General features: G+C 50.8%; 1 protein-coding gene and 1 pseudogene across 5 annotated transcripts in view; both read right to left on the bottom strand.

Moving 5' to 3' along the window:
- The window catches only part of WTIP (WT1 interacting protein), a 56,555-nt gene that overhangs the window by 22,412 nt on the left and 21,242 nt on the right, over positions 1–12,901 (bottom strand). For 2 of the 5 annotated variants that reach the window (XM_070450984.1, XM_020897718.2), the window contains exons 7-8: positions 12,626–12,694; positions 8,334–9,542 (exon numbers count right to left, since the gene is read on the bottom strand). In XM_070450984.1, the coding sequence (XP_070307085.1) occupies positions 9,402–9,542; positions 12,626–12,694 (210 nt within the window). In that variant the 3' untranslated portion in view covers positions 8,334–9,401. Of the gene's footprint in view, positions 1–8,333; positions 9,543–12,625; positions 12,695–12,901 lie in introns of those variants that run through there. The other 3 variants (XM_070450982.1, XM_070450981.1, XM_070450983.1) reach the window with 2 other exon arrangements.
- LOC110139709 (beclin-1 pseudogene) lies at positions 543–3,395 on the bottom strand (annotated as a pseudogene).

Below are 12,901 nucleotides of genomic sequence, written 5' to 3' on the forward strand. Positions count from 1 at the left end.
AACTCCCTCAGCCTTGAGGTGTCTCTCATTACCTGATTAATGGCTTTTTTCCAGTGGTCATGTATGGATGTGAGAGTTGAACTGTGAGTAAAGCTGAGCACCGAAAAATTGATGCTTTTGAACTATGGTGTTGGAGAAGACTCTTGAGAGCCCCTTGGACTGCAAGGAGATCCAACCAGTCCATCCGAAAGGAGATGAGTCCTGGGTGTTCATTGGAAGGACTGATGCTGAAGCTGAAACTCCAATACTTTGGCCACCTGACTCGAGGAACTGACTCATTGGAAAAGATCTTGATGCTGGGAGGGATTGGGGGCAGGAGGAGAAAGGGATGACAGAGGATGAGATGGCTGGATGGCATCACTGACTCAACGGGAATGAGTTTGAGTAAACTCCGGGAGTTGGTGATGGACAGGGAGGCCTGGCGTGCTGCAGATTCATGGGGTTGCAAAGAGTCAGACACGACAGAGCAACTGAACTGAACTGAACTGAACAGACATAAAATGCCTTGCTAAAAACTAGCAAGCAGGCACTCTTTCTGTCCCTTTCTGATGTCTATGTCAGAAGCTTTCCCTATCTCTATATTTTAATAAAACTTTGCTACACAAAAAGCTCCAAGTAGTCAAGCCTTGTCTCTGACCCCAGGACAAAATCCTCTCCTCCAGAGGTCATGAATCCTGACGAAACTCATGGCTCACAGCAGCAATCTTTCACTAGGAAACAGATCGGCTGCCACGTGTTCCTTCCTTCAAATTGAACATGTTTTCTAGCTTCACTGTACATGTATGTCTTGATATAAAATTTTTAAAAGGACTAGAAGAAAAGGAAAGGGCTCTAGGTCTAGGGAGCATCTTTAGGGTGGGGACACCATGAACAAGCTTTCAAGCCATGCTCCTTATGACCCTGGCAAGGAGGTTGCCAGGGCTGCTGCAAGCCAATGAGTTCCCGCTGGAGGAGGAGGAACTGAGCCCACTCTTCCTCTTGATGAAGGGTGGGGGACGGTCATACCCAGCCCTGAGCAGAGTGGGAAGGGAGACAACTGGAATAGGCAAGGAGGTTCAGAGCAGCGCTGTAGGGAGAGATGAGGCCCAGCAGCAGAAGGAGGAGGGGGAAAAGACTCAAAATGGCCATGTGACTCATGGTGGGAAACAGTATCCAACACCATTTCATGTCTCTAACAGAGCGAGTGGCCATTTGGTATTAGAACCTAGTACCAAGAGAGATGTGTTACAGTACAAACTTTCAACCACATCATATGGTGACCAGACACAGCTTATATGTTGTCATTTTCTCACATTATCCAACTGTGTAGCTTACACATTTCATCATCTCAGTGGAGATAAAAATTTCTATTTCGTATTTTGAGTACAGGAAGTTGAGAGAGATAAAATCCAGTGAAAACACACCAATCTCAATTCAACTGAGGCTTAAAAAAAAAAAATACAAGCACACTTAAGATGGACACTTTGAAGGTTAAGAGTTTGAAAAGGAAGGCATGGGGTTACGAGTCAAAATTATGACATGGGCTGGTCACTATACATGGCCTGTTCTAGTTCTGGAAACTATCAATGGATATTTTAAAATACAGTGGCTTTTCCTGGGTGGTTTGTGGGTTTTTTTTTTTTTTTTTGGTACTGTAAACATGTGCTGTTTGACATGACCTGAATTTAATTTAGAACTTTTTTTGCAAACAAAACAAAAAACTTACGTCTTTAAGGCAAGTATCTTCATAAGGAAAAAAAGGAGTTCATTTATTATGAAACTCTGAGGCTACCCAAGCAAGGTCCTACTTAACATTCAACAGTATCAGAGTTTCCATCCACTGTTCCTCAGAGCTGAACTGGGTTTGACAGAATTGGAGCCACCACTGTCTCCTCTGTCTTCCATCTTGCCCTCTCACATCCAGCCTGTAAGGAAGTCCTCTTTCTCAGCCTCTTCTGCAAACTGCTGCACACAGCCCAGGAAACCTGCTGTTCCAGATAAAACACAGACCCCAGACCAGTGTATTAGCAGCTCCTTACATTTGTCTGAGACTTCAGACTCCACAGGGAACACATCAAAACCTCTAAAACTTCAAACCCATCCTATTGGCCAGGGCACTGGTAGCAACACCATCCAGCTCCCAGCAGCATTCAGCTTGTTTCATTCTCCAGGAATATAAGGCATCTGGTTTTCTACACCCTTCAGCTCATCATCGCCTTCCAGCTGTCACTGTTTAAGTTCAGTGTGTTGCGATACTGAGCTTCTCCTGGTCTAGTCTCAGCCTCAGCCTGGACACACTCAAGATATCCTGCCACTATCTTGAATTTCTTTTCTTTCAGCTCCTAATCAGCCTCTCCTCCCCCAAGGCCAGTTCCTTTAGCTCCATGTGTAGCTGTTAACCATCATCTTCATTCATTTGCTGTGAGATCTCCAAACAGCATTTGCAGCTCTATCACTTGTCTTCAGGGAGGTTGAGCTGAGTGTCCAGCTGGCCCAAAACAGAGTCTGTGCCTCCCTCACCCAGTGGTGATCCATACCTGTTTGCCCCGACAGGAAGTCAGAAAGCCTCCAGTGATTTTACTTTTTAGCTAATGTTCTCCCTGGGGCTGTGTCAGACCTGTCCCAATCAGAGTGAAGCTGTTGGCACTTTCCACAGACATCAACCAGGCGGGGGGATGAATGTGTGAGACACATTCTGATGGGGGTTGATAAATGGCCCCTCTCCTGAGTTAGTCCCTTCCTACTGCCCTCCTGGTTTGACCTGGGCTGGGGGCAGTAATGGAGCAGTGGATTCCTGGGTGGTAACACAGTCCAGTTTCAGGGGCTGGCTGCAGTGCCGGCACATAAAGCTGGCCTGCATGGTGCTGCTCCATCCATCAGGATCTGGAGCAAGACCTCCAGAACCACTCTGTCTTCAGCTACTTCCTGGTCTGCAGCCAACAGTTATGCACTTTTACTGAGTATTTATTACTCACCTGTTAGCATCCTGAGTGCTTTACAAGTATTGGCCCTTAACCAACATTCACCAGCACATTAGGAGCTGGATGCTGGGCTCCTAGTGGACACAGCTGTGACCACTGTAGTCACAGACCCTGCCCCCATGTGGACCGGGGTCCAGTGGGAAAGACAACCAGGGAATGCCCACATGGAGTGTACATGCTCTTCAGAGATGTGGGCAGGGAGCCTCAAACGGGCCTCAGCATCCTATAAGGACTCGCCCTGACCCAGCTCCTACTGCTGCTGTACCTCCAGCCCATATACCTGGAGGAGCTGGCTGCCTCCTTTTCCTTCCCTTTCTTCATCTCTAGGAGCTCAGATCTATGTCTCCCCCACTGCAGCTCTGAAACAGCTTGATCAAGGTCTGAACTCCTTCAGCAGCCTCCTGTCCTCCTCTCTCTGCCCTCTTCCCCCATGGCTTCTCTGATGCCACCTTCAACCACCCCCTCCCCATGCCCACCCACATCACTAGCCCCCCCTGCTCCATCCCCTTTGCTGAGGGAAAAATGAGCCCAGGGCTCAGATTTGGTCCTCCTCTCCTTTCTGATCTCAGCATCCTTCCACATGATCTCATCCACAACTTCAAATATCTCTATAAACGCACAGTTACAAAATGTGTATCTCCTGCCCTGACTTCATCTTCCCTGAGCTCCAAACTCCACCAGCTTGCTCCACACAGCAGACATCTCTAAAGCGTAAAACAGAATTTTCTCTCTACGCTCCCACACGAGCCTGTCCTAACCTTCAGGAAAATGGAAAATATACACCCAGTTGCTCAGTCCCAAAGCCAACAAGGTATTTTTTCTCCAGTCATGTGAAATATAATAAAGTATTTAAATATTTTTTTTTAAAGAAGGGAGGAAGAAAGGAGATGAAGGGAGGGTGAGTCAGTCCACATCAGAGCTAAATGCAGTCTTGCCACTGACATGTTGCAGTGAGATACCCTGACTCCCACCCAGGGCTCCGTGATCTTCCCTTAGGACTTTCCTCACCCACATGAGAGGCTCCTAACCCCAAAAGAAACAGGGTCCCAGTCTGCATGGTACAGGCCTCATCAGTTTGATCTCCTCCATCATGGACACAGTCCTCTGCCTCTTTGAAGACTCCCCACCATCTGGCAACAAGAGTCCCTTCATCCCCATGAAAGCTTATTCCCACGCTGGAGGGAGCCCTTCTCACCAGGGTCAGTGACTCCCCCATTTCCAGGGTCAGAAGTGACTCATGTGTGGCAGGGGACCAGAATGCGCATATGTGAAAGGAGAGAGCTGAGCCAAGCTGGGCAGGGAGACAAGGAGGGGTGGCTTGGGGATAGGTCAGGCCTCAAAAGGCCCCATATGTCTGCAAGGATAGCAGCCCCTGGCTGACACCCACACAGCTCAGGAACATGGCCCCACCAGACCACAGGCCAGGTAGAGCCCAACTGAAGAGGCCTGGCAATCCTCTAGTACTGTTGCTCAGATGGAAGAGGAGGTTCCCAAAGCAATCTGGGGTTGAAGGAGGGTGAGTAAACATCGGGCCAGTGAAATGCCTCTTGCTGGGTTTGAGTCCCACCCTCGGTGTCTGCAAGGCCAACCATGGATGAAGCAGATGGCCCAGACACTATCATAGAGGAGTGAGTCAGCTGGGTCACACGGGTGCCAGTGACAAGTGTGTGGCAGGTAACTTCAGGAAGGTAAGGTGGAGTTTGTGGGACCGTCATGTAACCAGTGGGCAGCACAGGTGTGTGCGAGACATGAGCAGGTATACCTGCACAGCACAGGTGGAGGAGGGCGTGCACTAGTGTAGGACGTTGGGAGCAACAAGTGAGCAGATAGTGACGGACAAATGTGTATGTGACAGGCACAACAACACCGGTGCTGAGTGATTCCCATCTAAGTGCGAGATGTTTCAGGGCCACAGTCCCCGCAGCCCAGGGAGACCTGAGGGCCTTGGTGTCCCTGGGGAGATACTCAGGCCTGCTCTGCCCTCTGTGGTGACCCTCCTTGCAGGATAGCAAAGGGCCCACCTGTGACCCCCAGGGTTAAGAGAAGGCAGCCCAGCTGCGTCCTCAGGGCCGTATCAGGAAGATGGGAGGGGGAAGCATCTGCCACTCCAGCTGTGTTCCCCCAGTTCTCCAAGCTCCAAGACATTTCATGGGCTCTGTCTCCAGGAACTTCATAAGCACTTGTAGCCTCAGACCAGTCTGCTACTCCAGGACATGGTGCCACACACCTGGGATAGCTGAGGAAGAGCCTCCTCCTGTCCACCCCAGGTCATGTGCACCCTTCCATTTCAGAACCCCCAAGCCAGGCCTGCTCCCAGCAGTCACTGAGTCCCCAAAGCATGCGCATCCCTCTCCCAGCAAGGCACCCACACACCCACTCCAGGCACATGCAGGCCTGAAGTCCATGCACCACACAGGAGCAGGTCCTCCAGAGATGCTGGCTGGAAGGTCATCAACAACATGGGTGCTGCCCCCATCCCAACACCTGTCCTCAGATCCCAACCCAAGGTCCTCCTGAAGCCCCCCAAAGCTGAGCCTACTCTCACCTTTTTGCCCTCCTCCCAGGGGGGTATTGGCTATAAGAAGACCAGCCTTAGGGATGGGAACTGAGGTGGTAGGAGATGGTGGTTGAGCACAGCCTCACTCATCACCCCACTCAACTGCTGATGACCCCCACCCCAGGATCAGCCCACTGACTCCAAGTCATTCCTCCTCCCATCTTGCTCTCCAGACTTCTGCCACTGTGGATTCCTATGCCAGACCCTCCCAGGTACCATAAATAATTACCCCAACTGCTTATTATTCCCTTCTAGGCCCTTCCAGAACAAGCCTACAGGAGGCACTCAAAAGTTTATCTATAGTTCAGCAAGCTCTCATCTTTGTTTCCTGGCCAAAGAGAGGAAGGGAGCACTGACCAGGAGGAGCACCATTTCCTCCTACTCTGCCATGTAGGCACACCATGGTCAAGATCCAGCCCAGCCCAACATCACGTACACACACACCACAGCCTTTGTCACTTAGAGAAGGTGAATCTATTTGTGGGCCAAGTCATCCAAATATTTCCAAATCACCAGGCCCTGAGGGCCCCCTGCCTTATGGGAAAAAGACCCTAGGTTCTGTTCACCTCAGTTAAATCAATCTCTCTCCCCCTCTAGCTCACTCCATCTCTCAATGTCTTTCTCAATCTTTCTCTCCACCATTCTCTCATCCTCTCAAGACAGTGAACTCCCTCTCAAACTCTCTCATAATGTTCCTCTCTCACCATCTCTGTCATTCTCAAACATTCAATCTTTTTCACAATGTATTCTCAACATCTCTATCCCTCACAGTATCTAGTTCTCTCAGTCTCTCACAATCTCACACCCCCTCTCTCATCTCCCTCCCAATCTCCATGTTGTCCTCTCCTCTCCCTTCCTCCCCTTCTCACTCACCTCAACCAACCTCCCTACCTCTCTCTTTCACACACACACACACAGCAGTGGACCCAGCACTCAAGAGTCTCCAGACACAAAGGCACATCTGTGTGTGTACTTCCTGGAACACACACTTGATGTGCAGCATGTATAGTATTTGTGGAAACCTGTTTTTGTGCTTTTATCCCACCTGTGACTCCTTCATTTGGCAACTCAGGTTGTACTTGGTGCAAATCAGTGAGGGAAAGGTCCTCAACTGAGACTCTAAAGGTCAGGACAGGGTCTGGCTCAAGCTGCAGTAACAACCACAGGCCAGGTACTGTGAAGATAAGAGTGAACAACTCAGACAGACTCTGGCCTGGAGAGTGTCTCCACCCTCTAGTGAGGAGATGTACATCAAGAGAATTCTTATTCTCTCAGTACATGAAAGTTCAGCAGTTAACAAAAATACAGTTAGAGGTGTCACCAGGTGTCAACATCAGGGGAGACATTCTAAGGGCAGGCAGGTTTGGCACCCTGCCTTATAAGATCACAGGTGATCTACCTGCCTCAGAGTCTAACTCTCACACTGCTTCCTCAGTTCCACAGCCATCAGCTCAGCATAACTCCTGACAATGAACTAGAAGATGCTTCTCCCAGAAAAAAGCTTACAGACCAGGGCCCTAAATTCTGGGTGTCTGGTGAAATATTAATACCTGGGAGCCTGGCTTAATTGTGTAGCTGAGATTGGCAGGTTCTGATCAGGAATTAAAGTACTGGGCAGGGAGTGGATACAGGCAGAGTGACCTTCATGTGCAAAGGCTCTGGGGCTAAAGGGATGGTAGCAGTTACCAGCCATGGGAGAAGCCAATACAGGGCTTCTGTATTTGGAGCCCAAAGAGAAAGAGCAGTTAGAGATGCATTCCCTTGGCTCTGACTTTTGATAAAGTCTGGCACATGAACCCGAAGGGGGCTCCATGCTGTGATGACTTGGTTCATCTGTGTGGGGGAGCGTAGTAACCAGAACAGAGCAGGTGTGGAAAGCAATGGTGGGGATCACCTCAACAGCAGATACAAAAGAAGAGAAAAGACACAAGCTGCACTTGCAATAAGGAGAAACCCAGGGCTATGCAGCTTTGACACTGGAAGCAGTCAGAAAAGCTTTGCAATAATGGGCTAGAAAGCAAAAGCAGCCCAGCTAAGAAGGAAGAGAAACCCAGAAACAGCCACCCATCCCAGGAATTTACTCTCACCTGCCCCACTGAGATCGGCTCCTCCAAGCCACTTTGATCCTTCTGAAGCCCCTTCCTCAGGAGACACGCCTCGGTGTTAAAATAACAATCCCCAAACTCAACATGTACTTGAGCCCTCCGCCCACTAGGGGGCCTCCCGGCTCCAGTTCTCAGACTCGCTGGACCCTGATGGCTGCCACTTCCCCTACCTATTCCCATGGGCACTCCTGACAACCTTCACTTCCTACAGCCGGGCTCTCCCAGATGAATAATCCTACAACAGAGATCCTACATCTCACACCTGGATAAGAACAGTAGTCAAGAGGAGGTGGTTCAGTTCTCATAGGAACAAGTGGACTTAAAGTATTCCATGAAAATCACTGTGATGGTTATTCTGATTAGGGGGTCTCTCAGCCGCAGGGGCCTGCCCTGACTACCCACCAGTGCAAATCCAACATGAGGAATGAATGAGAAGTCCAAGCTTCCCAATGCTGATGTGTCTTTCAGAGGATTAAAAAAAAAAAAAAAACTACATTTCCACATACCACATTTCGGTCACCGCTCTCAAGACACTGACACAAACAAAACCCCACGCTAGTCAAAAGCCTGAGATTTCAGAGGAATTTATAAAAAAACATAGTCAAACTACAATTTTTTTTTTTTTACCACTTGAACACTAGCTGTATGATACACAAATTAGACATTTTTGAGCTTGTGATTCTCCTAAGAAATAACAACCGTGGACCAAGGTTTTAAAAGAAAACTATATTCTTTTAAAGAAAATGAAAATATTCTCAAAGGAAAAACTTAATTTAAGTCAACTCATATGCTTTTTGTCGTGGAGCCTAATACACAGTGCTTTCCTGCAACAAGTGGGCAAGGCGCCCCCTGGCGGTCTCTCTTGACCGAGACTTGTGACTGGAATTCTGCGTGAGAAGGCGTTCTTTGCGCGAGGCTGAGGATGGGAGGGTTTGGGAAGGAGCCCAGGGCGAGATGACGGCTGAAAACACCCATCGGAATCCGGGTGACCAAAACCCGCAGTGACCAAAGGCCAAAAGTTGGGGTCCTACGCAGGCCCCACTCCCTGAGGGGGGTCATTCCCCACCCCCTTCAGCGACCCCACCCACACAACGAACCCTTCCCACAACCAGCAGGCAAGGCGCTTAGGAGACAAATTCGCATGCCCTTCCCCAAACCCCCGCCTGCCAAACCACACCCAGCCTCCGGGCGTTCTAGAAGGGGATCCCAGACCCCTTCGCTTCAGGGAAACTGGCTCCTGCTCCAAGGCCAGTCGGAGGACGGCGGCCATGTATCCCGCACCCCTGCACGTAGTAACGGCCATCTTCAGCTACGCGACCCAGAGCCGGTCTGGGAGCCTTCCCCCTACGAGGCTACCTGGGCACAGGGGGTCCCGAAAGGGAAAGCCGCTGGTGGGGGGAAGGGCGGGAAGCAGGCAGGGCCCGGAAGAAAAAAAGCGGCTTGAGGAGGCACAGACGGTGAATAAATATTAATAGCTTCGCCGCGGGGCCGGCCCCTCGGACAGAAGCTCGGTGGCTGGTGGGTATAGGGGTGGGGTGGGAGCCCGCCGCCGCCGCGCCCACCCTGACACAAAGCTCTGGCACTGACCTGGGTCGCGCGTCGCTAGCGTGCACGCAAAAATGCGCCTACGCAGAAAAACACGCGCGAACGCAGAAAACGCGCCTGCGCAGAAAAACATGTGCGCTTCTACGCAAAACCACGCACGCATGGGGACGCACACAAAACCGCAGGCTCCTGCAAGCACAAACACGACCCCAGGGTCGGGCTCTCAGCCCCGGCTCAGAGCTCCGTGACATGCACAGCAGGTGAGGGAAGTGGCCCAGGCCGGAGGCGCCGCAGGTGGCATCGGCGACACAGCAGGTGGCCCTCCAGGGGGTAGCAGCGGCGTCCATCCTCCCCGCTCAGCTGCAGCCCGCAGTCCTAGGGAAGAACACAGCCCCGACTCCAGGGTAAGCAAGGGAGAGGCGCATCAGCAATCTGTTAGGACCCTGCCCACCCTCCAGAGGACTTTGGCCTTTACTCTTTGTGGGAGAGGGGCTCAGGAGCCCAGTGTTGTGACACCCTGACTTGGAGAACCTCCTACACAACCAAAGGAACCAGTCAGGAGGGAGATAGTTGGACACCAGCCTGGAGTCTGGGAGTCCGGACTGGGCAGTAAATGGGGGCATCAGCATAAAAATGTGACAGTTCTTACAAAGCCACAGGAGTTTCTCACAGGGAGTGCAGATAACTAGGAAAGGGAAGAGAAGAGCTGAGCTGTGGAAGCTCCAACTTTATGAGAGGAAAGAAGAGAACCAGAGCCCAGATTTCAGGGGAAAATAGAAGAGGCAAAGCAAAAACAGCCTGTCCTAAGGGCACAGTGAAGAGGGCGACTAGGAGAGGAGAAGAGTCTAGGACAGTTACTGCAAGCTTAGGGCAGTGACAACTGAGAATCGTCTCCTGGATCCCCACATGAGGGTCACTCGTGACCATGGGAAACAGAGAAGGTCAAATGGCTGACTTGAGTGGCCTTAAGAGATAATGGAACAGAAGAACTGAAAACATCAAGTAAACAAGGAGTTTTGTTTTATGTCCCTTATCTTACCATTTTACCACTGCAGGATATATTATGGGCTAATTTTCTCTTGTTTAACAAGCTACGTGATTCGTGTTTAAATAAATGACAGGAAATGTGAAGGTCAGACATGGAAGATAGTGTGCTGTGAACTACAGTGAGGCACCAGGTGAACAATTTTTTCCTTCCTTTTGTCACCTATCCCAAAGAGGCCCCTTTGGTCACACTCACTGCACTCAAGGCTGAACTCCAGCCTGGCAGGTTTGACACTTGTTACCCAAAGGCCCTGAGACTAATACTTACCCTGCCCCCACCAGATTACAAAGCTTGACTGCTGCCAAGGAGCCTCATGTCCCAAACAGCCCAGATTCCAGATGTCCTGTCTGGCCACAGCCCCCTGACTGGGCCTGCTACTAACCACCACACACCAGGGAGAGGGGACGAGAAGGGGGCCTGGAGACCCGTTCCCGTCCAGGGGTCTCCCCGGAGAGACAGCAGCACCACATCTCCCAGCCCTGAGGCACTGGCTGTGATCTGCCCACAGCTTAACCTGCTCCTGGACTTTCATTATGAGGCTTCCCCTAAGGACTGTCCTTAGTGATCCCAAGGGGACCCGGCAAGTCCCCAGACAGCAGAGCAGGATGCCCTCCTGCTGTTGCTAGAGGACCAGAGGCCCTCCGCAGGTCACGCCTGCTCCCAGTCCACCTTCCCTGATCCTCCCAACAGGATTCCTATTCCCTTTGGGTCACTTGGCCCCACCAACACAACCTGGTTCCAAATGGACCCTAGATTCATACAGAAGATTTCTCACTGACACACCTGCTCTTCCCTGGGACTCTGAAACCCAACCCTTGGTTTTTCTCTTACCTCTCCAGTCAGATCAGGCCACTCATTCTAGGCCTCCTGTGTGGCTGTATGCGTCCCTGGGATGTTGGGAGCTCCCTGGGCTATCCTGAGCCCCGACTCCTTCCTCTACAGTTCTCTCTGGAAGACCACATACTCCCCTGGCTTCAGCAGCCTTGTACCTGACCATGATGGGAGTCTTGCTTCCGGCCCTGACAGTAGCAAGCACCAGAATTCCCATTCTGCCTTTAACAATGAAAGAGGCTGGGCAAAAAAATACGAAACAGTGATTCTCACACTCTGAACTCCTAGCAAGGCAGGCCAGTGATGGAAGGGAAACTAATAAAGTAAGTCCCACAACTGCCCCAAGTTACTGTACTACTTGGAAAGATTTTCCAGACTACTCAAAGAGAGCCTATTGGCCTCCTTTAATTGAGAATTTGGGGAGGTAAATGCAACTAGAAACCACAGGACAGAGTATCAGAGAGGAAAGAGCTATATATGCCAATGACTCCCAAACTCCTACCCCTGGAACAGAGTCTTCATACTCCAGCACATCCACCTCCTTCCTGGATATCTCCGTTCAGATGTCTCTAGCTACCAAAAGTGAGAACATTTTATGCCTTCCTCTTCTCACCTTCACTCATTCTCCTGGGGTCCTCACTCTCACCTCCCAACCCCTAAATTCACACATCCAGTCATTGACCAAATCCAGTCCCTTGTACTATCTAACCAACACTCCGTCTACTTCCCGGAACCCAGGGTCACAGCCTTCACTCCACCAGCGTCCTCAGGGAACCCCAGCCCCTTCCCTGTCCTTCTCCATTCATTCCCTGCATGGCAAGGTGAATGCCCTCTCTAAAATCACAATGACATCATGTCATCCTTTTTCAATCCTTCTCTACTGTCCTCAGGATAACTGCAGGCTCCTCAGCTCAAGTGGCCTTTCATCATCCTGCCAACTTCTCCAGTGACACAAAACAACACATCTTCACACCTTAGCAATTCTGCTTCTGTTTCCTGGAAATGCCCTTCTCCCTCCCTCCTTGGCTAGCTCTGATTCATCTTTCAAATCTTAGCTTGAGTGTCACCTCCCCCAGAAAGTCTTCCTTGATTTTCCAAGGCATCCTAGGTGCTCTGAAAACTCCCCTTGATAGCAGTGATGACCCTGTTAAATACTGCCTGAGTACTTGTCTCTCTGGAGGTTACAGACTGTCTTTATTCTCTATATCCACAACACCCTGACACTGTACATCCTGAGGAAATAATTGGATTGAATGAGAAATGGGCTGAGAGAGACTATATCCTGGGGGGGGGGGGGGGGCAGAGGGAGAGAGCTCACTGAGGGGGGAGGATAGGCATCATGCGGTAAAACCATAAAAGAGGAAGTGGGGGACTTCCCTGGTGATCCAGTGGCTAAGACTCTGTGGTACCAATGCAGGGGGCCTGATCCTTGTTCAGAGAACTAGACATTGCTGCAACTAAGACCCAGGGCAGCCAAAGAAATATTAAAAAGAGGTAGGCCCGTAGAACACCTAGGGAGGACGAGGTATGTGTAGGAGGGGGGCTGCCCCAGCCACCAGCCCTCTGGGGGACCCGGGCTCACCTCACAGTGGTAGCACTCCACGTGGTAATCTCTGTCCATGGACACCACACGGATGGTTGTCTCACAGCCCTGGAAGAAGAAACAGGGTGTGAAGCAAACTGTGTGGTGGGCACACACCTACACGTGCTCCTGTCACAGGGGCTGTGCTTTCACACCCATGTGAGCACTGACATGGGTGCTTCCATGGGGCCGGAACAGGCATTGGTGGGTGCACACCGATGGATGTGTGTGTGCCTTAGGCTTCCTCCCACACCTGCAGCTGACAGCACGCACACT

Source organism: Odocoileus virginianus, chromosome 20, assembly GCF_023699985.2.
Source record: "Odocoileus virginianus isolate 20LAN1187 ecotype Illinois chromosome 20, Ovbor_1.2, whole genome shotgun sequence".
Classification (NCBI taxonomy): Eukaryota; Metazoa; Chordata; class Mammalia; order Artiodactyla; family Cervidae; genus Odocoileus; species Odocoileus virginianus.